The 27,824-nt window shown below is 32.5% G+C and overlaps 3 protein-coding genes across 9 annotated transcripts; 2 read left to right on the top strand and 1 right to left on the bottom strand.

Annotated features, from left to right (window-relative positions):
* The first annotated feature begins 7,092 nt into the window (after window positions 1–7,092).
* LOC110427459 (uncharacterized) lies at window positions 7,093–8,293 on the top strand. Of its 4 annotated transcripts, none has more exons than XM_021442995.2 (4): window positions 7,093–7,340; window positions 7,441–7,581; window positions 7,666–7,809; window positions 8,126–8,293. In XM_021442995.2, exons 1-4 carry the CDS (start codon window positions 7,176–7,178, stop codon window positions 8,156–8,158), a joined length of 483 nt encoding a protein of 160 aa, XP_021298670.1. In that variant the 5' UTR covers window positions 7,093–7,175; the 3' UTR covers window positions 8,159–8,293. The 4 variants fall into 4 exon arrangements, with proteins under 4 accessions (XP_021298670.1, XP_021298672.1, XP_021298669.1 ...); XM_021442997.1 differs by having other exon boundaries at window positions 8,106–8,245; XM_021442994.1 differs by having other exon boundaries at window positions 8,085–8,144.
* Window positions 8,158–10,471, bottom strand: LOC110427458 (protein NRT1/ PTR FAMILY 1.2-like). 2 transcript variants are annotated; one of them, XM_021442993.2, is made up of 4 exons: window positions 10,370–10,471; window positions 10,191–10,271; window positions 9,831–10,048; window positions 8,158–9,688 (listed from the first exon to the last, which is right to left on the bottom strand). In XM_021442993.2, exons 2-4 carry the CDS (start codon window positions 10,261–10,263, stop codon window positions 8,291–8,293), a joined length of 1,689 nt encoding a protein of 562 aa, XP_021298668.1. In that variant the 5' UTR covers window positions 10,264–10,271; window positions 10,370–10,471; the 3' UTR covers window positions 8,158–8,290. The 2 variants fall into 2 exon arrangements, with proteins under 2 accessions (XP_021298668.1, XP_021298667.1); XM_021442992.2 differs by lacking the exon at window positions 10,370–10,471 and having other exon boundaries at window positions 10,191–10,321.
* A 16,215-nt stretch (window positions 10,472–26,686) lies between these two features.
* Window positions 26,687–27,819, top strand: LOC110427470 (uncharacterized). 3 transcript variants are annotated; one of them, XM_021443011.2, is made up of 3 exons: window positions 26,687–27,004; window positions 27,130–27,263; window positions 27,348–27,819. In XM_021443011.2, the coding sequence occupies exons 1-3, from the start codon at window positions 26,740–26,742 to the stop codon at window positions 27,510–27,512; spliced, it is 564 nt and encodes a 187-aa protein (XP_021298686.1). In that variant the 5' UTR covers window positions 26,687–26,739; the 3' UTR covers window positions 27,513–27,819. The 3 variants fall into 3 exon arrangements, with proteins under 3 accessions (XP_021298686.1, XP_021298684.1, XP_021298685.2); XM_021443009.2 differs by having other exon boundaries at window positions 26,687–27,046; XM_021443010.2 differs by having other exon boundaries at window positions 26,739–27,033; window positions 27,123–27,263.
* The last annotated feature ends 5 nt before the right edge of the window (window positions 27,820–27,824 follow it).

Genomic DNA, 27,824 nt, shown 5'->3' with positions numbered 1-27,824 from the left:
TCAAAAATGATGACCTTACAATAGAATTTGCCGCACAAACATGTGACGGTCTCATTGCTCAAAATTATATGGGTTCTTTTTCAAAATACTTGTCATACATAAGGTGCTTTTAAGAATAGCTTTCAAGAAAAATTGATTTTAGATAAAATTACCCTTAATGAAATCGATCTATATGTTTAGGTCCGCGCTTCAAACTGACTTATATCTTTTGAGTTTTTCTCGCCAAACCATTCATCTTTGGAGTATTCCTTACTAGAAAGAAAAACCTTTAAGTATTTTGAACATTTTGGAATGGTTTTTGATACATGAAGAAAAACTTTTGAGCATTTTGAGCATTTTTAAGCATTTGGGAGTAGTTTTTGATAAATAAAGAAAAACCTTTGAGCATTTTGAGCATTATTGGTTAAGTAGGCATATTTATTAATTATATTGTTAAATGGAATATGGTGTATTGTTTGAAGTTATTGATTTTGTTAATAGAATTCAGTAGTTTTAGTGATTTTTAGACATTGTGTGACTAACTTTTAGGCATTACGTGATTGATTTTTAAGTATTGCGTAACTGTTTGATATGACATTACATGACTAGTTGATAAGCATTACGTGACTGGTTAGTAAGGCATTACGTGACTAGTTAACAAGGCATTATGTGACTAGTTAGTAAGGCATTGTGTGACTTAGGCATTGTCTAAAAATCAGTCACGAAATGTCTAAAAACCAGAGACGTAATGATGAAGTCATGTAATTCCTAAAAACCGATCTCGCAATACCTAAAAACCAATGCCGTAATAGTTAAAAACTAGTGACACAATGCCTAAAAACTAGTAATGCAATGCCTAATAACTAATTGATTTACATGCTCGCAATTAGATTTAAGTTGCCAAAGTCATACAGTGTTCTAATTTACAGATATATCTAATCAGTTTCAATCCCTCAACTTTAATGTTTTATGAATAAATCAATAAACCCAAGAACCTAAAACACATATTCTTTTTTTTGTGAGCCATGAAATTGTACATTTCATAAAAGAGAATTTACAAAATTCTATAACCCTCTAAAGCAAGACAAAATATATCCTTATCGGGAAGGCCTTGTTCACTCTCCTTGTGAAAAAAAAAATATACTTTTTTTACAAAATATTTACTGAACAATTCAAACTCAAAATCCCATAAAAAGAAACAAAATCCTCAGCAAACATGCTTAACAATCATCCTAATCCTAGACACAATAAAATCATGAATCACCATAAAACCCATCAAACATTCTTTAACTATTCTTTCTCCTTGAGCCCATCATCTTAACCAATCTGATCAAACTCATCAACACAAGCATCTTCATCGCAACACACATTTCGAAGCAAGTCATCACAAGAAAAACATCCAGCTATCACATTCATCATATTGACTATAATTACCATAAAAGAACAAAATCGCTGTTAATCACCATTGAGAACCCCAATATCCACCATCCAAAAAAATAAAATGAAAAAAAAAGGAGCTAGATGCCATCTTTGCTTTTTGGGATGATGAGAAAGAGTTAGATGGCAAGATAGACAGTATTTGGTAAGAGAAAAATCATGATTTAATTTTAAAATTTTTGTTTAGATAGTGGGATAGAGAAAATCGAAACCATTTTAAGTTGTTTGAAATTGTTTAAAGGGCATTGTTGTCAAGTCATGTAAAAAATTTTCTAAAAATAGTTAAAATTATAATGAAAGCTATTTTTGAATTGAGTTTATAAAAAGGGTTATCTCTCATAATTTTCTTAAATTATATTATACTAAATAATTGTCGATAAATGAATCTTTTTTGTCATTGACGATTTTTTGTTTAGCCCCCCTTATCTATATATATAACATAACAAGAGAGGCTAAGTTCTGAAAAAAAGAGAGATTAGAGAAGATCTCGGCAGAGAATAGTGGATGAGAGCTTTGTGTAGATACAAAGATCTCTACAAAGGTTGGAAGATGTAACAACAGGAGCCAAGGTTACGAGTTGGAGTCTTGAACCCTTCAAGGCCTTCGGGTAATCTGAGCAAGGAGGGGGTTCATACATTGTAGTTTTACCATCCCCAATCATGCATTCATAAAATCTTGTTTACTCTCTTATTGTTTTTTAAAATTTAAATTTAATTTTGTTTCAACTTTTAAGCCTCAAATACTTGTAATTATTTACCTTCTTAATGTTAACCTCATTTGATTTTTATTTTCATTGCCATCCTTAGATTAGACAGGAATTTGAATTTATGTTGACCAGAACGTAAATGTAAACTATATAAATTTTATCATTGGACATGTGATAAAAAATAAAACCCTTGTTCTATTTTGGATTACATGAATGAATAGTATTTTGTTAATTTTTTGTCTTTGATTTGCTATTATAGGATGTGATATTGGGAATTGGCAAGTTGGAGCCATAGCAACTTTAATTGACAACGTTGGAGGTGCCACCATGTACTCCACTATTGACCGTTTAAAAGTCAGTTTTGATTTTAACATTTCATATTACTCGACGTCTAGGATCATGTTTTTTTAAGTATTTTATTATTTAGTACTAATGTGTCACGTATTGAAATTTAAGTCTAATCTTGTGCAATCACGTGAAATTTAAATCCAATCTCATGTGGTTTTAAATTTTGAAAATAAAACTTAAACAAATCTTAATTAATATTAATAAAAGCAAAAGTTAAAAAAATATAAAGTTACTTAGAGAAATGGAATACTTTGTTATTTTTATGATGTGTGTTAAAAATGAGGAGAAGAGGTCTATTTATAGATTAATAGCTCCTGTTAGATAAAAGTAGGTTATAAGATAAGGGTAAGATAGGATAAGATAAAAAGATAACAATAAGAGATTTAATTTGAAAAGATGATATTCAAATTAAATCCAAATCTTAATCTGACATAGTAAATTTACATCTAAACTCATATATATGTTAGCAAATCCAAGAGTTCAAGTCAAATTAGATACTCTTAGGGGTGTGTGGACATTCTACTCTTATGACACAGGCTGTGCCTTTTGATTGATTTGTTGGCTTGTCTAGCTTGTTGGTTTGTTTGAGTCATCTGGCCTACTTGTTGAGCCTAAGCTGGTATGAATTCTTGGGTTGTGACATTCTCCTTCACTCAATTTGACAACGTCTTCATTATCTCATGGCTTTGTGAAAAAGCTCCACCTTATCTTGGAACTGTTATAAGTCCTTCGCTAACTCCCAACGTGTCTCATTCTCTAGCAGTCCTTTCCATTTCACTAAATATTGGTGCCTCAGTCTATAATTCTTTTGCCTTAGCACTTTATGGGCCAACACTTGCTCCCACTTCTACTAGGATCGTGTTCATATGCATGGCAGGGCTTCAACAATTTGACGTGGAAAACTAGATGTATCTTGGTGGAGCTTTTTCACGAGGCAACGAGGACGTTGTTGAATTAAGTGGGAGAGAATGTTGAAGCTCAAGAGTTCAAGCTAGCCTAGGCCCAACAAGTAGGCCAAATAATCCAAACAAATCAGCAAGCCAAACAAGCCAACAAATCAATCAGAAGGCCCAGCTCACGTCATAAGGGTGGAAATGCCCACACACCCCTAAGAGTGTCTAATTTGACTTGAATTCTTAGATTTGCTAATATATATCTAAATTTAAGTGTCAATTTACTAGATTAAATTAGGATTTAGATATAATTTTAATATTATCTCTTCAAATTAAAATTTTTTTTTAAAAAAGTGAATTTATTTCCCTCATAATCGATATGCCATTGCAAGTCTCAAACATCCTGGTAAGAGACTTCTTGTGACATTAATGAAAATAGTTAAAGCATAAAAAAGTAGTACAATGATTAGAAGACATGGGTAGATTACCTAAGATCATAACACTTTGCACCACACATTGACAAAAATTACACATACTTTCCTAGTATCTTAACCGTTTAACAACTTGCACACAAAAACAGCACAAAACCCATTAACAAAATACTTGGGCAGGTCATACTGGCTTCACCCAATCATGACTGTGTAGCCCACATACATAGCCCACAATGATCACTAGAAAAGTGAACTACCTCACAAGCCTTAACCAACAAAGATCAATTGTTGAAGCCTATCCAAAAATAGCCTAACATCAATTGTTGAAGCCATGACCTTCTTCAGCATATGCTCTTTGCTGTAGTTTGACTTCTCCATTAACACAAACTCCGTCACATCACAACATCCTTGTTTGCTTCCAACTTAAAAAAGCACCCTATTAAATCCTTTATTATTATCTCTTTATCTTATCTTATTTTATCCTTATCTTGTAATCTAATCTCATCTAACAAAACAGGCCATCAGTTTGTTCTAACACAGATCAAAGAAATAACAAAGCATTCCATTTCTCAAAATAGTTTTCTCTATTATTCCTTTCTTTAGCTTTTGTTTCTGTTAGTTTTAAGGCTTATTTAAACTTTATTTTCAAAGTTTAAGGTCACACGAGGTTGTGCTTAAATTCCAACAGGTAATAGTTGGTATCAAAGTAGACTTGGATCTTAACTGATGTGGGCTCTCATGAGAGATATAAGGGTCGAGGTAGACCTGAACTAATGTAAGAGTCCCTTTCCTCTATGAGTAAAGAGTCGGTTGAATAAGGGCGTTGTACAACTGAGTGAGGTAGAATGTCACGAATAAGATACGAGGTAGATCTTGAGAATATAAATATGAGCCTTCCACTAGACATGTTTTTTACGTTGGAAACATGAACCTGTGACATTAAAGTCAAATTACATTTTAGATTTTATGATTATAATAGAAAATTTAAAACCTTGGTAAAGTTAACCTAGATTTGAGGATATCCGGGTACACATAACTATCTTGTATCCATCCCTTGTTCGAAACATTTTCTCACCAAGAACACTTATCCAAAAACTATCTTTTCTCTTAGCACATTTCACTGTCCATGTCGTGCATAGGTTATTTGTCAAAAGTCAAATAATGCTGTTAGGATATTGATCTTGTTATCCAATCGACACTTTTTAATACACCTTATGATGTCTGAATCTAGCTATTAGATTCCAAGTAGTTAAAGGTTTTCAGGAATAGAGTCCTAATTCGAGTCTAATATCTTTTTCCTATCCCATATCTAATTTGAATTACATTGAGTTCACAATTGCCCAAACTCCCGATGCACTATTTGAATTAGATAGAGTTCAAGTCTGTCTAAACTTCTGCAGCTCCATTAATTCCCACGTTTGTGCATGCAATCCCCCAACGTAATTAAAGGTTTACCATGAGTAGCTCTGCTTCTCGATGGGACAACAACACACTAGCACAAGGTTGAGCACACGAGATAGGAGACTTAGAGCCTGTTTGACCTAGCATTTTTTTTAGCTTAAAAACTATTAAAAAGCTTTTATAAAAAATAATACCTTTTAAAATTAAGCTAAAACTATTTGATAAGCTGTTTGGCAAAATAAATTATATAAGTTTTAATTTTAGTTAAAATTATCATAACGAATATTCATGTTATCTTCAATTATCTAATAAACCAAACCGGAATGAGTCTGCTTCAAGTTTATATACGCTTTCAGATATTAAAAGTTAAAGAAATCCATAAAGAAATGGAATAATTTTTGAACTTGTATAGTAATAATAATATTCGATTTTTGGTGAAGAAGAGAGAAAACTTTTAAATAGTACTTGAATGAAGATTTAAATTTTGAGTTTTTTTTTTAATATTTGTAAGAACAAAAAAGCTTAGATTTTGCTATTCAGTTTTTGAGTTTTTTAATTTTTTTTAATAGTTTTTGTAAAGAGAGATAAAGGAAAGGGACATTGTAATGTTGCGTTGGAGAAATGTAACTTGCAAAGAGAGGGAGAGGAAAAGAAGATTGATTGAGAGAAGGATATTTTTTGAAAAATTAATATATTTTTTTTTAAAAAGAAAAAGCTCTTCTCTAGAGTTTTTTTTTAAGTTTTTTTTTAATTTTGTTTTTTAAAAAATATTTCTTTAAAAAAGTTTTTTCAAAAATTTTTTTGTTTGAATTTTATTTTAAGAGATAGATAAAAAAACCAAACTAAAGAAGTACTTAATCTTCCAGATTTTGCCTACCTACCATTTTCCTTAAGGCAATCACCACACTCCGTCCTGGTTTTCCTCATTCAAAAAGGAATCATTCGTTAGCTACAGAGACCAAAAAGTTGCTTCACAAATAACCAGCTACCTCGATGATGAACCACCCCTACACCCACTATCCACCCACAGATGAATAAAGGCTTCAACCGAAGGTGGAATTCAACTCATACAACATTCCACCAGCTAACGATAGAGCAGCACAGCTGTGTGGACAAGATATAAAGATATGGTCACAAATTTCTTCCTCATCTCTGGACCAACAACACATTATTCATTTTTTAACTTTTAATCATATTTTTTTTTCTTGTTTTTGTAATGATAGTTCAATTTCAAAATGTTCAAGAAATTTTTTTTCCAATTTACTTATATTTTTGCCTATGAGTCACCTAAGCTTAATAACATTTAATATATAGGATTTTCACAAATGGGTTTGAATCTGTGGTAATAATATTTTCCCGTTGGTTTAAACTTTTTTTGCTAAATGAAAACCGTCAGTTGCAATTGAATTGTTATTTTCTCTCCAGCCAATTACAACAAAATAGGAAAAAGAAGGTTGAGACGACAAGGAAAATGATTTGATTGAATATGATCCCAAAAATCTGAACTTTCCTCCAATGACCAATGACCTCATGTCGACTAATGTCTCAAGATAAAATGCCATTGGAATTTGTTTGTATATATAGGGACACCTCAATTTCCAAATTATAAGAGTTAATAAATTATTTAATCACTTAATTTTTAAAAAAATTTTAATTTGATCGTTTAATTTCTTTTTAAATAAATTATATTTTGATTAAGTGGATAATGCGTGATAAATGAACTAATATGAACATACCATGTCGTGCAATTAACGTAGTGAAAAAATCAAGTTAAATAATTTTTAATTATTAAGGGACTAAAATAATATCTTTTTAATAAATTTTGGTGGTTAAAATATAATTATTTAAAATTAAATGACTTAAAAACAAAAACTCTATGAGACCATGCCGCTACCAATACGACAAAAGCAAAAATAAAGTCGCCCGGTTGCAAAAGGGCCAAAGAGAAACGGAGCAAGAAACTGACAGAGGTCGGAAGATATGGAAGAAGATAACAGCCTGGAGAAATCCCTGGCATGGCTACAAGATCTTGTCCAAGGGGCCATAGGTCAGGAGTTGGAGACCCGAGCCCTTGACGGACTACGCATCACCCATGCTCAGAAGGGATCTATACGATGTAGTTTCGTCGTATCAAATCATGCATCAGTATAAAAATCTGGATCAACTATTTGCCTTTTTCTTTGTTTATTAAATTATGAGACTGTAACTTTTTTTCTTTAATGTTTACTCTTTTATCTATCCATAGGGTGTTGATGGGAATTGGCATGTTGGAGCTATAGCAACGTTGATGGATGTGGTCGGAGCTGTTGCTGTATACTCTGTTGCCCATTGTATCATAGCCTCCGTTGATTTCAGCATTTCATATTATTCAACAGCTAAGATTCATGTCAGTGTTTTCTTGTTTAAATCTTGTTACCGTAAGTTCTTTTCTACTTTTATCAATTGAAGCTGTTGATTGGTTTGACGGTAGGAGCAAGTGGAGGTAGATGCCAAGGTTATGGCAAACAAGGGACGGCTTACACAAGTGATGGTGGAGGTTAGAAGGAAAGGAAATGGAGAGCTACTTGCTGTGGGAAAACAGTGGATGGCTTCGAAAAACGTCACGGTATCTCGAGTGAGTAAGCTTTGAGGACTAAAGATTAATTAAGATGCTTTTACTTGTCATCTCTTAACATCTAATTAACATTCGAAGATGTATTGATTTTCTTTTTCCCAGCTAAAGAGATTGAATGAGTTTGGTTAATTTGTTTTTTATTTGGTTAAATTGAAGAATGATGAAAGGGTTCATGCATTAAATCCCACACTGTTAATCAATCGACCTGTATTTTTGAACAAGTGTGAATTCACTGATTTAACCAGTAATTTTTTCCTCTACAAAAAAATTGAAAGAATGGAATATATTCATTGAAGGGGAGAATTCATGCAATCAGATAAACGGTTGTGGAGGTGGGCATTCGATCTGACAGTCACGGTTTAATAGCCAGCCAAAACATATATAAATCAGGCTGGCACGATCCAAGATTGAGATAAGTCCTTTCTCTCCTCCAAGCTTTTAAATTCCTTTCATCTGTCAAATCTGAGATCTCTCTGGTTTGTTACTCCTCCTCTGATTCATATCCGTCATCAATAACTTCCACCGTAGATCCATAAGACCTGCTACAGATAATGTAATACAACAGATTGACAAGACTCAACCCTGCAAGAAGCCAATAATAATTGTCGAAGCGAGCCTCATTGAGATTGTCTGCAACCCAACTCGGTTTTCCACCTCTTGAAGTAGTCTTGTTGACAATGTTAAACAGAACACCACTCAGTATGTGTGCAAATGCCAGTGACAGAAAGAACAGGGAATTACCAATACTTGACATGGTCTTGGGGAACTCGCGATGATAAAACTCGAAAAACCCAAGTGTACTAAAAGACTCAGCTACTCCCATCACGATATGCTGTGGGAGTAGCCATATTACTGACATATTTACCACTGCAATAGGATTTTTCAAGAGCCCCTCCTGGATTGCTTTTCTTCGTCTCGCACTCTCAACAATTGCTGTAAGTCCCAAGGCTACGACAGACAGGAACAACCCAATTCCCATCCTCAATTGAACACTGATGTATACTTGTTTTCCCTTGATCTTTGACGCCAGTGGAATTATGACACGCTCATATAGAACAACCCAAACCACTACAGTGCAATAAACAAAAACGGTTACAGAGGCTGCCGGTATTTCGAAGCCTCCCAAAACGTGTCTGTTTACGGAGCTAGCTTGGAGTACCGGAAAAGAGTGTTGGCTTCCAGCAATTGCCATTACGATCCCCGTAGACCATATTGGTATTACCTTCAAAAGTGCCTTAAGTTCTTCGACTTTCCAAACAGTGCAGACTCTCCAGGGGTCCAAGGCCAATCCATCAGAGCCTATCTCCTGTTCAGCATTTCTAATTATGCACGCTTTGTTCAAAAACTTCAATTTCTCACTTGGCACGGTAATCTCTGAATCCTTTCCGTGATGGTAACCTGATTCTTTAGATGGGAATGGGAGGTTTCTATTCTTATAAGCAACCACAAGAACCTGTGCAAAACCCGTGAATAGGCTTGTGCTTGCTTTGCGCTTAACATAGAGCGGAGAAGCAATGTAAAACGCCACAGTCGCCAGGAACATTAGAATTGCGCAAAGTCCATATCCCACCTTCCACCCATACATTTGTAGAACGTATATGACACTCGTCAAGCCAAGGGAACCACCGAGGGATGCTGCAGCATAATACCAGCCGAAGTAGCTCTCCAGGATCTTTTCATTTTTGTTGCTCAACTGATCCGCACCAAAAGGCATGGAACATGGCCTAATACCGCCAGCTCCAATTGATTTGAAAAACAAGGCAGCAACCAGGATAGCCACCTGGCCTGCTGTTGCAGATTTGCAGCTTTGAGCTAAGTGGTCACAAGGAGGAGGCGTTGCCTGTGGTATAACAGTTGTTACCCATAGAATTGCCACACCCTGTAACATTGAAAGTTAGGTGTAAAAATCCGAATTAAAGATTCTATTAACAAGACAAAATAATCATAACATGATCACATCTATACCTATTACCATTAAGAATCAAAACTAGAAATGCTGCTACAGAAGAAGAAGAGCTTACCAGGAAACTGGAAATTGAGCCCAAGCCGATGGTAACGAATCGGCCCATAAACGAATCAGCGAAGAAAGCACCCAAAATAGGTGCGAAATTGCTAAAAGCTTGCCAATAGTTGATAAGATTGTGCACTGCGGCGATGGTCAAGTGATAGTTACTCTTCAAGTACAACGTCATGCTTGGCAACAGCGCGTAGCTTGGCACCTTCTCAAGCGCCTCATTTGCTGTAGTGAAACAATCAAATTCAGCGTTCAAAACAATTATAAACATAAAAGACCATTAATATTAGGCTGGAGCATGTAAAAGTATCCAAAATCATAATGCAAAAAGCATTCAAGAATATGTATATGCATTTGCTGCATTTACCTATGATGAATGGCAAGGTAATGAAGCCGCCTTTTCGCCTTTTAGAAGAATCTTGCCGGATCCCTTTCTCCATAATTTTTTCTGAAGCCATTAATCCCCTTGTCAGTGTTGTGGCTTAATTCAGATTTCAGAGTTATTTGAGAAATTGAGGAGAACAAAAGCAGAAGAGATATTTATACCTAATTTCTCTTCCGAAGTCAATTACCAGAATTAGGTATTCATGCTTCTGCCAACGTTTAAAAAACTGAAATATGTTATTCATGAACCAAAGGAAACACTATTCTGGTATTTTCATTTCTTTCTGTCCGTAATATCTAGCTTTCCGCTCTGTTTATTAGTAGAAGTTTGGTATTATATTTTGTTTACTTTAATTATTCTTCATCAAATTGTACACCTGAGAAAACTGAAGATATTGTTATTGTCTTTGATTGAAAACTGTCTTTACACGGTGGCATTAAAGAATTTTTTGGTTTTGGTTTCATACCAGTGGAATAAAGGATGATTCTTAGGTGTAAAACGGAAATTAGTTCTCTCCTATTTGTGTCACTACAGCCTTAAAGCATCCATTCTTATCATCTATATTAGTCTTTCCCTCTCACAAAACCATAGTTTCTCTCTTTCTTTTTATACATTTACAACTTTTACTTTCTATATTTCACATTTGTTTTAACCTTTTTTAATATTTTTTTTATTAAAAATTAGCAAAAACATCAATGCGATACAAAAATTCAAAATTTAATATAAATACCACTTACATTAAAGGGTTTTCTTTTTTAAAAATATCCCTACAAAATAAAAAACGAACATAAAATATGAGATCAAAAAGTATGCACAGTATTAATAAAATTCTTGTCTCGGTTTTGGTGTTGCAAGGAAAGTGACATCAATTCAATTGATGAAATTATAAAAAAAAGGTAAAATACTCTCACTCTCTTAAGTTTTACCTATAATTTCACGTGAGTCTATTGATATTTGAAATAGACAATTCGTCTTAAAAGAATATATTTCGCTAGACATAAAAAACCTGCTATTAGTCCTGCTATCAGTCTTTGTTTCTTTGTTAATTTTTAGGATAATTTTGCCTTTCTTTTAGTGTTCTTGTTGAGACTAAAACTCCCTCAAACCAAAAGCTAAAAATCCAGATTTCTTACTGAAATGCTCTAGATTTCTTGCTGATTTTTGGCAATCCACAAAAGAAGAAAGGGTAAAATACTCCCACCCCCTAGCTCTTAGACATAATTCCATGTGAGTTTATTAGTATTAGAAATGGACAATTGGTCCTAAAAGACTAAACGCCAATAACAAGAAGTGTGAAATGTTGAATTTACCTATGTGTAAATAAATATTAATCATGTGCTAATGTTTGCTAATCACTATACTCCCTTTCTCCCTTTTGGTTATCTTATTAACCGTTAAATCACTAATTGATTAAGGGATTTTTTAGCCTTTTACTCTGATTAGAAGCTTCACCCTACAACAAAATAACTCAAAATCAAACCCTCGTATCGAACCCTTTAACCCTTGACCTAAATAGAGAGAGTGAAGGGTTCATCAATCGTAAAACACTAGTATGTTTTATTTCTCTATCCAAGGTTAAGGTTTTTTGGTTTATGGATGTGTTTTTGTTGATGTGGTCCTTATATACAGGAACAAGTTTTGTCGTTTAGAGGTTTTTTTTTGCAGTTGTGGTCTTTATGAGCGAGAATAGTTTTGAGGTTTAGGGTTCTTTGTTTGTTGCTGATGTGGTGAGGGTTTGAGAATGGGTTTGGATTAAAGGTTGGGTTGTAACCCAGACCTAGAACTTTAAAGCTTTAAATTATGGAATTAGGGTTAGGGTTTTAGAAATTAAGGTTTTAGGGTTAGTTGTTTAGGTTTAGGTTCCCCTAATTTCCAAAACCTTAACTTTAATTGCTTAATTTAAGGGTTTAAGGGTTAAGGTTTTGAAATTGGGGATTTACGGTTTGCGTTTAGGTTTGGGTAACCCAAACATTATCTTTAAATGCCCAATTTTAGAACCCTAATTTTAAATCAATAAATTGAGGAGTTAAGGTTTAGGGTTCCGGAAATGAAGACTTTTACATTTGAATTTAGGGTTTTCAAATATGTTTTAATTTGGTTGAGGTTTAAGGTTACCATTCGGGTTCAACGTTATTGTTCAATATTTCAAAGTTATTAACCTATTCTAATTGGGTTTTTCAGGCTTGGACATGGTGGAGATGCTATATGACTTGGTAGTGCAACATTAGAGAGAAGTGATGACATTGAAGATGTCGATCCAGATATATTTTCCTACATAAAGTTGAAAAATGATGTCTTTGAAGTGTTGGTGGACGATTCTAATGCTAGATTTGGAATGGGTGTCTCCATTACTACACGACACCCTAAATCAAAGGAGGTTATGGAATTGAAAAGTGATGGTAATGTGTTGATGTTATTTGAAGTCTATAAAGGGATCGAGGAAATTCATTTGTACTTAAACTTGATTTTTGCTATTCCACTACAGATAATGGGATCTGATAAGCCTTTTGTTACCAAGAAAGCTAGTACATGTGCCTCTATTGGACCTTTGAATGTTGGTTTAGGTGCTGGCAGAGGTAAGATTGATGAGTCTAGTTGTACTATACTTGATGACTCTACCTCAAGCATAGATTGAAGGTGTAGTTGAAGTAGAGAGAACTTCAAGTAGAGGTGGTTTTGGTTTAGGTAAAGGTAGAGAGTTTAGGGTTAGAGGTAGAGATAGAGTTGGTGAGGGAAGAAGTGGTGAGAGCAGAGGTGGTGAAGTACTTTTTGCTACTACTGGTATTAGTCATGAAGAAAGTATTGGTAAGGAAAGTAGTGATTCAGTTGATGGAAAGATGTATCCAGTGAAGATATAGACTAGATGGGTGAGAGAGAAAGTGAGGAATCGTAAAGCAACTAGGATAGTGACGTAGTGAATGTTGAGGTTGAAGAAGATGTAGAGAATGATGTTTTTTCTAACATTGGCACTAATGTAGAGGAAGGAAACCGAGATAATGATGAATTTGATAAGGAGATTTGAGCAATAGAGAGGCTTTTTAAAGGCATACCTTATGATCTTAATGAGAATAAGAAGATTATGTTGGCAAAGAACATGTTGTTGACAAATGTGTAGCACTTTAGGGAGGTGATAGCTAATGATATGATCTAAGAAGGAATAGAGTTGTATAGAGCAAAAAAAATGAGAAAACTAGGTTCAAGGCTTTCTATAAAAAAAATGGCTATGAGTGGACAGTTTGAGCATATGTATGTTAGATAAGAAAACCTTTAAGATTATGAAAGTAGGGAATGAACACTCTTGCATTAAGATCAATAACAATAATCTTGTTGCTACAAGTGCTTGGATTACCAACAAGCTTACTACTCAGTTGCAGTCTAACCTAAATATGTCATACAATTTGATGCAGCATGAATATCTTAGATCCAACAAAATGAATATCCATATTTTTTTTAATAAAATAAGATATTTACAAGAAGAAATTTGTAAGTGAACACAAAAATACATAATTAAAACACATAATAAGAACATATCATTTAAATATAATAAGAACATATTAAAGCATCTTCATAATATAATTATACTAAAATATACCAACCACTATTAAGTTCATTCTCGAATATGTCCATTACTAATCAAATGATCAATTCCTTTTTCAAGGTGGACAAACATCTTGGTTGCTATATCAACTTGGCCACGGTTAAAATTATCACAAGATGTTTTAGTTTCCAGTAATGCTTGATGAAATTTAACAAATACAATAGGTACATGACCGATAGTCTTTCATACCACATCAATGACAATTTGTTTTCTATATTCTTTTTATTTTTCTATTTTTATCTTTTCATTATTTCTCCACTCCTAGTGGGTTGAAAGTATCCATCCACTTTTGGTCATAAAATCATTCTTAAATTCTGATGGTAAAAATTAGCTATCCATTTCTAGTGGTAAACTTATTCTTAAAATTAAAATAATGATAGTATAAATTATTATGGCAATCATAATTATTAAATGATAGTATTCACTTCAGGGAATGGATGGATTTATAATCATGACCATAATTATTAAATAATGTCACATTCGTTTCTGGGAATAGACAGATTTATGATTTTTTATTAATAGCTCGTTTGTTGTATTCACTTTATGGAATAGACATTCATTATTTTTCATTAATAGTTATATAATAGTAAATTCACTTTTCAATCAAGGAGAAAAAATATAATACATGATAGCAAAATTCATATTAAGGTTGATTTTTAGGGAATGAAAACGTCAAAGAGATATCAAGTTACTTACTTGATTTGCTATCATCAGAAATTAAAGACCAACTATTGAAATCCTTTTAAAACTCGGATATGATGAAATCAAAATGATACCAACACTTACCTTATTTGCTGAAACCAAGGATTGAAACCCAATTATTGAAATCCTTTTGAAGGATGAAGATGATGAAAACAAAATAATACCAAACCTTAAGAGATAAGAGAATCACGTTGATAACATGTTGTGAAATTAAATCTTAAAAGAATAATTATAAAAGAAATATAAGAGAAAGTATTTAGAAGGAAAGAAAATTTTTAGAGGGAGTAAGAAGATCTTATTCAAGTGTATTTACAAATGAAGCGAGAAACCTATTTATAGGCCAACAACCTCTTGAATCATAATCCTAATCTAATTCTATCTAAGAGTTCAAATTGGATTACATTTCTTGTATCTTGCCTATTGGGTTGTTTAACTTGATCTGTACTTCTTAGGTTATAATATAATGAATATTTACACATATATTCATAACAAAAATTATTTTTTTATACTTTTTTGCTTGCCAGCATTGTTTGTGAGATACCTCACAACAATTAGTTAACAACTAATTTTAATAGGATTAAAATAAAACCTAGCAATAAAAGTATTCCCAAACCCCACTTCTCCAAAATTGTATAACCACTCACTCTTGTTCTATTTTCTTTTTACCAAATACTGTAGAAATAAAAAATAATCATTTTTTTGCACTGTTTTGCTTGTTAGCATTCTCTATGCAAAAAACCCTTTAGTTTGTAACTAAATTTTTATGTCATAATAACTAGTAAGTTTGGTTTATTTACTTATTTTATTTTTAATATTTTTAATTTTTAATTTTATCTTTATTTAATAATTTTTACTTGGTGATTTTGATTTAGGATTTACCTTCTTGATCATTTTTTGTTAAAAGCAACAAAACAAGGATTTGATTAAGTATCTAAGGTTAGTTATTACTTATTTATTTAGGGATTGTTTGATTACTTTCCTACAAGTTATTCGTGTTTTTTTTTTTTGCTTAGATTCTTTTGAACAATTAAGTTTTTTATTCGAGATTGATTCCTCATTGAATTGCTTTCTAATATTGCATTTAATTTTGTGATTAATTTTAGGAAATTGCTTCCCCATTGAATTGTTTATTGATAGCTTTTAATATATTTTAAAGGATTGTTTCCCATTGAGATTTTTTTTTATTTTTTTGTTAATTTTTATCTGTTGCTAAGTGTATCTAGATATTGGGATTATTGTTATTATTCAATTATTTATGATTATACTAGTTAATTCTTTCAAAGATTGATTCTTTTGAATAATTTTCAGGATTTATTTGTATAATTTTCATATGAAGTTTTTCTATCTAAGTTGTTTTATATTTTTTTCAAACATTAAACTTCTAGTATAACTATTTTATAAACATTGTCTTTGGCTCTTTGCCTCCCCAAACTTGAAATCCTGACTCCGTCACTAGATTAATTGATAATACATAAGTCAGTGTCACATATTGTCTTAAAAGAATAGACTTGTAAGAAATTCAACATAATTATTGAAAATTACATTTTTACTAGAAATGTTTGATACTTTAATACACACACACACTTGTATATATATATTTATGTATGTATGTATAACTAGTAAAACATTTTTTTTTGTACAAACATAATGCTAAACAAAAACTAGTACAAGTATCCAATTTAATCCCTATATGATAGGTCCTTGTTCAATTTAGTCCTTACACTCTGCAAATCAAATATAAGAGTTCAAATTAGTTTACATTACTTGTGTAGGTCATGTTACGTTATTTGACTTGGTCTAAACTTCTTAGATCATAACATAATGGACATTCACATATATATTCATAACACTCTCCCTTGAATGTCTATTATATTAAGAACATGTCTCCTTAAAACCTTACTAGGAAAAAACCACATGGGAGAAAAATTTGAGTGAAGGAAAAAGACTATATGATTCTTTTAAAGAATACACATTTGAAATACTATCTCATTAAAAACCTTACCAAGAAAAACCCAGTGGGAAAAATCTTAATGAAAGAAAAAAGTATAGTGCATATTTTACTCCCCTTAATAATTGTATTATTTAAAATCTTTAAAACGGCACATTTTAATCTTTTGTACCAACTTTTCAAATATTGCAACAAGAAAGACTTTAGTGAATAAATCTGCTAGATTGTCACTTGAACGAATTTGTTGAATACTAATATCATCATTTTTTTAGAGATCATGAGTGAAGAAAAACTTCAGCGAAATATGTTTTGTCTTATCACATTTAATGTATCCTTCCTTTAAGTGGGTTATGCAAGCAATATTATCTTCACATAACATTGTTAGAATTTCCTTCTTGGTTCATAGATCACAAGTTTCTCGACTATGTTGAGTTATATATCCTAACTAGAAATATTAATGACTTACCTCATGAATTGATAAAATTCATGCATGGTTAGAAGAAATAGTAACTATAGTTTTTTTTACAAAACACTATGAAATAGCCATACCTTTATATGTGAATAAGTAACTTGTTTGGGATCGAGCTTTGTGGATCAAATAAAAATATGCATTTGCATAACCAATTAAATTTGATTTTTGATACATTTGAGTAATATAAGCTCATGTATATTGTTCTTCAGATATATCAAAGTATATGTTTAATTCCATTCTAATGTCTTCGAGTTGGAAAAGAACTATATCTTACTAATAAATTTACAATAAATGATATATCAGGTCATCTATTGCTAGTAAGATACATTAGTACTCAAATTGCATTAAGATATGATACTTCAAGACCAAGGAGTTCTTTATTATCCTCATAAAGTCGAAAATAGTTCTTTTTCATATCTAGTGACTTGAAAATCATTGGTGAACTCAATAAATGTCCTTGGTCTATATAGAATTATTTTAACACTATTGCTATATAATTTCATTGAAGGACAAAAATTTCGTTTGTTAAGTGCTTAATTTGAATACTCAAATAAAACTTTATTTTTTCAAAGTCTTTTCTCTCAAATTTTTTATTGAAGTAACTCACAACTTTTGACAACTCTTCAAGAGTTCCAATAATATTCAAGTCACCAATATAAACAACAATTATGAGAAATTCATATCCAAACACATAGGCATATAGGATCATTTTTATAATTTTTTTAATAAATATTTACTAAGGCAATTATACTGCATGTGTATGAATTACTGTAATCCACATATATATTTATTTAATTTGATCAAATAAAATTTTCAAGAATTGTATACATGCTTCACGGATTTTCTTATAGATATCAATATCTAGTGAGCCATACACATAAGCTGTACCTACATTAATTAGATGTATTTTAATTTTCTCATGTATTACCAAACTAATTAAATATAAAAATATAATTGCATCCACCACAAAAGAATATGTTTCTTCATAATCAATACCAAATCTTTGAATAAAACTTTATGCGATAAGTCGTGCTTTATATCTCACAATCTCATTTTTTTAATTTTATTTTCACACAAATACCCATTTATATCCTACTAGTTTTGCACTATTTAGTATATAGACTGCAGCTCCAAAAACTTCATGTTTTGCAAGTGAATTTAATTCTCCCTTAATTTTGTCTTTTCACATTGACCAATCATTTCTATGTTTATATTCTTCAATATATATAGATTCAAGATCCTCATTTTTTTATAATATTGAGCGTTACATTATATGAAAAAATAACAACGTTTATTTCGTTTTGGTTCTGTCTTTTCCTATCATGACATAATTTATTGAGATCTATTTATTTTCAATAACTTTAGGTGCTTGAATTTCTTCTAAAATTTCGTCAAGTATGTCAAGGGTCTCTTTTAGAGTTTCTATTCCTCTTTCTAACCATCTTGTATAGTTGCTTTTTTTCTTTTTTCAAGGATTTTTTATTTGGAACCTATTGATTTCTTACACTTCTGGCATGCCTTGTCTTACAAGGTTATCAATTTTAATAGGAGCTTATACAGCTAGTGTATGAGATTTAATTATTTTCTTTAGGTTAATAAATATGTTTGGCAACAGATTTGTTATATTTTGCAAATAAATTATCTTTTGAACTTTAAGTTCACATTAATTTTTATGAGGATTAAAACTAGATAATAATAATGCATTCCAAGAAATTTCTTTTTCCAAATGCTTATTTTCTCCCCCTAATGTTAGAAAAATTGTTTTATCAAAATAACAATCGGCAAACCTTTCCATCAATAAATCTTCTATTAATAGTTCTAGATATTTAATTATAAATGTAGATTCGTATATAACATATATTTCTAACCTCTTTTAAGGACCCATCTTTGAGTGTTGTGGTGAAGCAATTGGGACATATACCACACATCCAAAAATTCTTAGATGAAAAATATTTGGTTTCTGATAATAAACCAATTGTATAAGAGAGAATTTGTAATAACTTGTTAGCTTGATATTGACAAGTGTTGCTAAATGCAAAATTGCATACCCCAAAGTAGAAATTAGGAGTTTAGTTTTTATAAGCAATGGCCACGCAATCAATTAGAAATTTTTAATAAACAATTTTGTTAGACTATTTTTTGCATAAACATGGGCAATAGACTATTCAACAGTTATTACAACTACTATGCAATATTTATTAAAAGCTTGAAAAGTAAATTTACCAACATTGTTAAGATCAATTGTCTTGATTACATAATTAGGAAAATGTACACGCAAACGAATGATTTAGAAGAGTAATCTTGCAAATGCCAAATTACAAGTTATTAATAAGCACACGTGACCATCAAGTCGATGCATCGATTAAAATCATAAACTCTCTAAATGGTCCACATGGTGGATATATGGATCCATGAATATCACTCTAAATACATTCCAAAAATGTAGAGGATTCAGTCTTAACTTTAACTGGTGATAGTCTTATAATTAATTTGCCTTGAGAGCAAGCAACAAATGAAAATTTATTAGATTGAAAAATCTTTTGGTTTTTCAATGGATGATCACATGTATTTTAATAATTTTTTGCATCATTATTGATCCAAGATGGCTTAAGCAATCATGTCAAACATTAAAATCATTAGTAAACTTATGATTTATTGTAACATGAGTTTTAATTATTCAAATATTTGCGTAGCACAATCCAACAAATAAAATAGATAATTTTTGAAACACACATTTCTTACCCTAAGATAATAGATGTAATATAAAGTTATTAAGTGTCTCTTTCATTCGCTGTCTCAATATGATATCCTTTCAGATGAATATATTTAAAAATTAATAATTTTTTTTTAGACTTAATAAAAAATAACGTATTTTTATTATAAACTTTATTCCTCCAGGTAGTAAAACATTGACCAATGGTATCATGAGCCAACCTTGTATAACACTATGACAAGACAGAATTTCTTCAGAGATTAAGTCTTTTGTGCATTTAAGGGAGATGTCCCCCTTTAAAATATTGTAATAAGACTTGGTGACATCTGTAGAAATATTTGTTAAGTCTTTAGGGGGGACACCCTTTGAAAGGAATGTCCTTATCTTAAACATTATACTAGCTATTGGTGAAATACTTGAACAATCTTGTAAACTCTTTATTGGAGGTGAACAGTCGACGGGTGTTGGGCTATTTCACTAGTTTAGATGTGTCTGTGGCTAACCATCTAAGGCTATCCCTATGGCTCGAAGATGGTGCGCTCTTTCTCTTGATCCCTTTGTACTTATTTGCAATATTAATAAAACATTTTCTTTTATATGATACAAGTGGTTGTATATATGGCATTTGGTATGCCCCTTTGATTTTTAATATTGCTTTCCATGACTTAGCTTATGGCTGTTATTTATGCTGCTTAGATATAATCAATCAATTAGCTGGCTTGAACGAAAGTGTCCACTCAAGCGTTGCACAAATTATCATGTACTTAAACGAAAATGGTATAGTCTGTGGCAATTGGTATCAGAGTACGGACGAGACATGCTCAGAGAAAAAGTAAACATGGTGACCATGCGGAGTTCACTAGAGGACTATCAAAGGATTGATAAGCTAAAAGTTACAGTGGTAGCAATAAAAGCTCAAATGGTCTCGCACAAACGAATAGATGAAATTGAGACAATCTATCAAGAACTATTCGAGATGATTAATACCCTGAGTGGCGAGACTAGGGATGCCTTGAGCACGCTCCAAGGCGAGATTGGAGAATTGAAACCTTAGGTATTTTTGTTGGTTATTGTTGTAGGAAATATTAGTGCAAACTTAGAAGATCAAGGTAAAAAAGCCAAAGTGCCAAAGACCAAGCAATATGAAGGGGCTAGAGATGCTAAGGAGTTTGAGAAATTCTTTTTTGGTATTAAACAGTATTTTTGAGTTGTACGCATAAAGTCAGAAGAGGACAAAGTGGTGATGGTTTTAATGTATCTTGCTAGGGATGCGAAATTATGGTGGAGTTCCAAATTTATTGATAGTGATTATTACATCAACACTTGGGCAATCCTCAAGCAAGAACTCAAAAACTAGTTTCTCCTTGAAAATTTTGAGTATATGGTGGGGTGAATGCTACGAGAGTTGTCACAAATGGGATCAGTGTGAGAGTTTATGAGAAATTTTTTTACTCTAATGCTAGATATCAAGCATATGACTAAAAATGATTAACTAATCTATTTCCTCAAGAGCCTGAAACCATGGGCAAGGATGAAGTTACAACAACAGAAGGTACATGATATGACTTGGCTATGGTGACTACTGAATGCCTTACTGATTATAGTGAAAACTATAACAAAAGAAAAGACCCTCTATCCAGGACCAACAATTCTAGCTCAAATAATGGGATAAAATTTCTAAAAGTTAGTAGACCCTCGAGTAGCGAAGTCCACAAGAGACCACCTACTAGAGACTCATCCAAATCGGGAACAAACAAGCCATAGAACTTCAAGCCATGACCTCCAATATCTTGTTTTTTATGCAAAAGACCTCATTAAGTAGCTGATTATCCTTATTAAGCAATTGCTAATGCGATATGCACTACTGATGTTAAGATATCTCCACTTTATACGCAAGTTGAGGAGGTCAAGGAAAAGCCACTGTGAATGGGTTGGATTTGTTTCCTCAGCGCTTTGCAAGTGCAATTAGAAAAGATGAAAAAGGAGCCCCAACGAGGTTTAATGTATGTAGAGGTGTTGGTGAGTGAGAAACGAACCAAAGCCACACTCGACATGAAGGCTTTAAACACGTCATCACCTTGAAAGAGGCCAAAAAGGTTCTGTTTGAAGGTTGAGAAAAACTTTGGATAGATGAAAGTAGTTAACTCAGCAGCCTTCGCGATTATGGGAACTTACAAAAATGTGAAGATCAAGATCAGCTCTTAGGAAGGGGGTGTAAATATAATTGTAACTACTATAGATGACTTTGACTTTATCCTTAGCTTAAATTTTATCACAAATGCGTAGGCCATTCCATTTTCTACATCTAGTTGCTTGATGTTTTTTAGAGGACAACCACATGTCGTACTAGCTACAATAGTACCTAAAAGTGAAAAAAAGGTTATACCAGTTATTCAATTCAAGAAGGGGATTAAAAGATGATAACAAAGTCAAACCTCTGGCAAAAGGGCTGTATCGATGGTTCCCTCAGAGCTAACGAAGTTAAGGAAGCAACTTGATGAGTTGATACAAGTGAGATTTATTCAACTTTCAAAAGCACCTTTTAGGGCATTAGTACTATTCTAAAAAAAGTAAGATAGAAGTTTACGATTCTGCATTGACTATCAAGCTTTGAGCAAGGTCACAGTATAAAACAAATATCCTATTCTTCTTATAGCAGATTTGTTTGACCAGAAAAGTCATGTAAAGTATTTCTCCAAATTAGATCTTAAGTCTAACTATCTTCAAGTTAGAATTGTTGATGGGAATGAACCAAGAACCACTCGTGTCACATGGTATGGTGCATTTAAATATCTTTTTATGCCTTTCGACTAATTAATATTCCCACCACATTTTGTACATTGATGAATCAAGATTTTCATGACTACTTGGACAAGTTTGTGGTAATTTACTTGAATGACATTGTAGAATACAATTGAACACTAAAAGAGCATCAAAACATTTTTGAAAGGTGTTTAAAAGGCTATAAGACAACCAATTGTCCATGAAGAGAGAAAAATGCACTTTTACATAAACTTAATTCAATTTCTAAGCCATATCATTGAGCAAGGTCACATCTGGATTGACATGCAGAAGGTGAAGGCCATTAAAAAATGGGTGACGCTTAAGAATACGATTGAACTTCACTAATTCTTGGGACTAGCCAATTACTATTAGAGATTTGTATAAAGCTATTCCAAAAGGATGGTGGTACTCACGAAACTACTAAAAAAGGGAACAGGTGGAGTTGAACACCATATTGCCTAACAACATTTGAAGGCCTAAAAGAGGTAATGATAATAGACCCTATTTTAGCCTTCTTAGACATTGAAAAGCCTTTTGAAATATAGGCAGATGAGTCAAACTTTGCTCTTGAAAGAGTATTATTGCAAGAAGGACACCTAGTTGCATTAAGAGCTAAAAAGTAAACGTAGTCGAAAGAAAATACACAACACAGGAGAAAAACTACTAGCAACGATTCATTGCCTATGCGTATGGTGACACTATTTGCTAAAATCTCAATTCATGGTTAAGACTGGCAACATTGTAGTAAGCCACTTTCTCACATAGCCAAAACTTACAGCTAAGCAAGCGAAATGGTAGGTGCTCTTCGCTGAGTTTAATATCTCCTTTGAGCATTAAGTCAGAAAGACCAATCGTGTAGTATACGCCTTAGCAGAAAAGCCAAGTTCACAGCTCTTAGGGTGATCACACTAATGATAGCCAACAAAGTGACCTCAAATATCTGTAATCTCATTAAAGAAAACTTGCATTGAGATCCTCAAGCAATCACCATTATGAAGTTGGTAGAAAGTTAAAAGTTGAAATACTTTTGAGTGAAAAATGGACTTGTACTAACAAAAGGACCACGTGTATTTGTTCCAAGAGTAAGAGAGTCAAGGCAGAAGTTGATGCGAAAATGTCACGACACCCCTTAGGCAGGACATCTAGGTTGGCAGCAAACCATTGCACTATTAAAACAAGGTTACTATTAGTCTCATATGCAGTAAGATGCGATGGATTGTACGAAGACATACCTTATTTGCCAACAAGACAAAGTGGATAGATAAAGATCAACAAGAATGCTCGAACTCTACCAGTATCGACCACACCATGGGAAAGTATTTCTCTAGACTTCATAATAGGACTTCTTAAAGTAGGAGATATGACAATGATCTTGGTAGTGGCAGACCGTTTCTCTAAGTAGGCGACATTCATCTTGGTGCAAAAGTTTGGTTTCGCAGAAGAAATGGATTATACAATTTTTAAACATGTGGAAACATCTTGAGATGTTCCTAAAAGTATTATTAGTGACAGGTATCCAAGGTTCACTAGTTTCTTTTAGAATGACCTTTTCAAGCTATTAGGGTCAAAACTTAACATATCTTCATGTTATCACTTACAAATAGATGGCCAAACATAACGCTTCAATATGTTGCTAAAAGAATATTTATGACACTTTGTATGAGCGAACTAGCAAAATTGACACAACTTGCTAAATGTGGCTTAACTATGTTTCTATTTATAGAGAAGCTCAGCCATTAATAAAACCCCTTTCAAACTCATCATTAGACAACAGCCTAGACTTCCTTATACCTTAGTGGAATCATATAATGAGAAGAGTATTCGAGCATTCAACTTTGCTAAGGAATAGAGATAAAACACTGAAACCGTCAAAGCTTATAGAAAGCCTCTAATTGCATGAAAAAGTGTGCAGATAAAGGTCGAAAGTAGCAACACTTTAAGGTGAGAGACCTAGCGCTAGTGAAATTGGTACCCGAACAACTTTGATTCTTAAAGAAAAGGAATCAAAGACTAATGGGGAAGTATGAAAATCTAGTATCGATTATGGCCAAGGTGGGAAAGACTTCTTGTAGGATTAATCTGCCCAAATTGATGAAGGTACACCTTGTGTTTCACATCACCAACCTAAAGCCAATCCATGTAGATCTAGTAGATGCCAACAAGAGTCAAGCCACGAAAGTTGGCATCAACACTAAGCCACCATCATAGCGCAAAATGAAAAAAACTCTAACAAGGAAGATGATGATTATCAATCGACAACCAACACAAGAATATCTGGTGAGATGGAAAAATTTAGGGATAGATGAAATCACATAGGAGAAAGAAGTCAATCTCTGCTCCTTTAAGCAGGAGATAGAAAAATTCTAAGCCAACTAGTCAATGAAGACGTCAACAGATTGAGTAAGGGAAGATGTCATGAGCCAACCTTGTATAGGGAAGATGTCACGAGCCAACCTTGTATAGGCTATGACAAGGTAAGATTGAGTCTTTTGTACGTCTAAAGGAGATGTCTCCCTTTCAAATATTGTAATGGCACTTAGTGACATCTTTAAAAATATTTGTATTGAGATCCTTTAGGAAAGGAATGTTCTTATCTCAAACATTGTAATGGCTATTAGTGAAATACTTGTAAAAGTTCGTAAACTCTTTATAAAGGGTAAGCAATTGACGAGTGTTGGATTGTCTCACTAGTTCAGGTACATCTATGGCTAATCATCTAAGGCTGCCTTATGATATAATGATGGCGCGTCCTTCTCTTAGTCCCTTTGTACTTATTTGCAATATTAATAAAACGTTTTCTTTTATATGATACCAGTGGTTACATATATGGTATTCAGTATACCCTTTTGATTTTTAATATTGCTTTCCATGACTTAACGTATAGTTATTATTCATGTTGTCTAGATATAATCGAGCAATTGACTATTTTGAGCAGAAGCATTCATTCGAGCGCTACATGGACTATCGTGTACTTAAGCAAAAATGACGTAGTCCATGATAAAAAGGCTTTCACATCACATCGATGGCAAACATTTTCTATATTCTTTTTATTTTATCCACTTTTTTCTTTTTCTTATATATCTTTATTATTCATTCACTTCTGGTGGTTAAATGTATCCATCTACTTCTGATGGTTAAATGAATCCATCCACTTTCAGTGATTTAATGCGTTTATCCATTTTCGGTGATTAAATTTATCCATCCACTTTTGTTGGTATTCTTATTAGTAGAATAGTGATTAATGTAACTACCATGATTGCAATTATTTTCCTCTTCCATGCACATAACCATAAGTATTAAATGATGTCACATTCACTTCAAGAAATTGATGGAGTTTATGATTTTTCATTAGTAGCTCGTTATTTTGCTTAACTACAAAAATACATGAAATCCAAAACAAAATATATTTTCATATACCTAAAGTATAAGCATTTTTCACTTGTTACAAAATAGATATCATACAAAATCAGATATCATACAAATTCATTTTCATATGTTCAATTCAAAAATGTTTTATGTAAAATTTCATAGGTTTAAAAACAAATATACTGAGTATAATCATATTTGAAATTCAAAATAAAGAAATCATGTTTAGAGCAAATCATACTCCAATACTAGAACAAAGAGATCATATACAATTATATCTATTTGCATGCTCAATTAAAATTAATAAATTAAGGGATAAATTATGATACATGCTACATGATAGAAATTCACATTCTAATTTAATAAATCAAGGGACAAAATATAATATATACTATATAATAGCAAATTTGTTTTCCAAAGGGATAAAATATAATATATATTATATGATAGCAAATTCACATTAAGGTTGATTTTCAAGGAATGAAACACCAAAGAGATATTAAGTCACTTACCTAATTTTCAAGTTCTGAAATATAACTTGAAAGAATAACCATGAGAGAAAATAATTAGAGCAAGTAAAAAGATTTTATTCAAGTATGTACTTATAAATAAAATGAGAAGTTAGGCTAACAACCCCTTCAATCTTAATCCAATTTAATTTATATCAAAATTTAAATATATGTAACCAAATATAAGATATCGAATTAGATTACACTTCTTATGTATAACCTATTACGCTATTTGACTTATATAAACTTTTTATATCACAACATAATAGACATTTATACATATATTTAAAACACTTATTAAGTTTTAATATAATTTAAAATTTTATTTATGTATTTAATTGAATTTAATTAAATTCTTGTTTTCATAGGGGCAAGATAATAGATTTTTATTCATCCGAGAAAAGCTGTGTGGACAATTTCTAGTGCGTGACACAGGTGGATGACCACAAGGAATTTAATAATTAGTAATCATAAAGTAACTAGGCCGGTCACCCAATACCTCAAGAAGCCAAGGAGAAAGTCGCCTCGCTGTCCTGTTGCCTGTAACAGAAAGAAAGCGGGAGGGCAGAAAATGGAGGATGGCTCCGTACAAAAATCCCTGAAATGGCTGGTAGATCTGTCAAAAGGAACCATCAGCCACGAGCTGGAGGCACTGACCCTGGAAGGACTGCAGAGTCTCCAGGGCCAAAAGGGTTTCATACGCTGTAATTTCGTTGTACCGAGTCGTGCATCAGTAAATAAATCTGGTTCTTCTTTGATTACATAGATCTGTTTATCCATTTTAGCAAAGGCAGATGGAATAATTGTGTAACTTATCTATAGGATGCAGATGGGAATTGGCACGTTGGAGCCATGGCCACGTTGATTGACGACGTTGGAGCTGCCGCTATATACTCCGTCGCTGACCATGTCAAAGCCTCCCTTGATTTCAGCATTTCAATCTATTCAACGGCCAAGATTCAAGTTACTTGTCTTATATGCTAAAGCTTAAATCTCTCTTGTTTTCTTTTTGTTATGGTTTAAAAGTAGGATAAGTTGTAATGGCAGGAAGAAGTGGAGATAGAGGCAAAGGTTACAGGGGACAAGGGAAAGCTTGCACACGTGGTGGTGGAGGTCAGAAGGAAAGAAAACAGAGAGCTAATCGCTTTGGGTAAACAATGGATGGCCTCAAGTAAAGATAGTGCAAAGGCAGCCCAAGGGAGTAAGCTTTGAGACTGATGCCTTCCAATTCTCCTAGTCAAGTACACTCGACATCTGATGCCAGTTCTTATATGTATTGGTTTTTCAGCTTCTGCTCATTTGAAGGCATTCAAATAGGAAAACAACATAGGACAAAGCCAGTTGAGCTGCATTATTTATTTATTTTTTGGTTGAAATTGATGAATAATTTAACGATATTTGTCTATTAACTTAAATCATTCAAAATAGAAAGACAGTTGCTAGATTTCACATAAGAAAATTAGGTGCATGTCTATGTTTTATATAATCTAATGAAGGCTATCTTAATTATTGATTCTAATTTGC

This window comes from Theobroma umbraticum, unplaced genomic scaffold (genome assembly GCF_002168275.2).
Source record: "Theobroma umbraticum cultivar Fairchild unplaced genomic scaffold, ASM216827v3 scaffold_34.0, whole genome shotgun sequence".
NCBI lineage: Eukaryota > Viridiplantae > Streptophyta > Magnoliopsida > Malvales > Malvaceae > Theobroma > Theobroma umbraticum.
Note: the sequence above shows the minus strand (reverse complement) of the source record. Positions and strands in the feature narration are given on the sequence as shown.

Excerpts from the sequence above, each read along its gene's own strand:
- LOC110427458 (XM_021442992.2), bottom strand. The coding sequence starts at position 10,281 with ATGGCTTCAGAAAAAATTATGGAGAAAGGGATCCGGCAAGATTCTTCT. Across the intron at positions 10,049-10,190 it reads TACCTTGCCATTCATCATAG|CAAATGAGGCGCTTGAGAAG; the intron begins GTAAATGCAGCA and ends GTTTCACTACAG. Across the intron at positions 9,689-9,830 it reads GCTCAATTTCCAGTTTCCTG|GGTGTGGCAATTCTATGGGT; the intron begins GTAAGCTCTTCT and ends TCAATGTTACAG.
- LOC110427470 (XM_021443009.2), top strand. The coding sequence starts at position 26,740 with ATGACCACAAGGAATTTAATAATTAGTAATCATAAAGTAACTAGGCCG. Across the intron at positions 27,047-27,129 it reads TGCATCAGTAAATAAATCTG|ATGGGAATTGGCACGTTGGA; the intron begins GTTCTTCTTTGA and ends TATAGGATGCAG. Across the intron at positions 27,264-27,347 it reads ATTCAACGGCCAAGATTCAA|GAAGAAGTGGAGATAGAGGC; the intron begins GTTACTTGTCTT and ends TTGTAATGGCAG.
- LOC110427459 (XM_021442994.1), top strand. The coding sequence starts at position 7,176 with ATGGAAGAAGATAACAGCCTGGAGAAATCCCTGGCATGGCTACAAGAT. Across the intron at positions 7,341-7,440 it reads TCGTATCAAATCATGCATCA|GGTGTTGATGGGAATTGGCA; the intron begins GTATAAAAATCT and ends ATCTATCCATAG. Across the intron at positions 7,810-8,084 it reads AAAACGTCACGGTATCTCGA|AATGGAATATATTCATTGAA; the intron begins GTGAGTAAGCTT and ends AAAAATTGAAAG.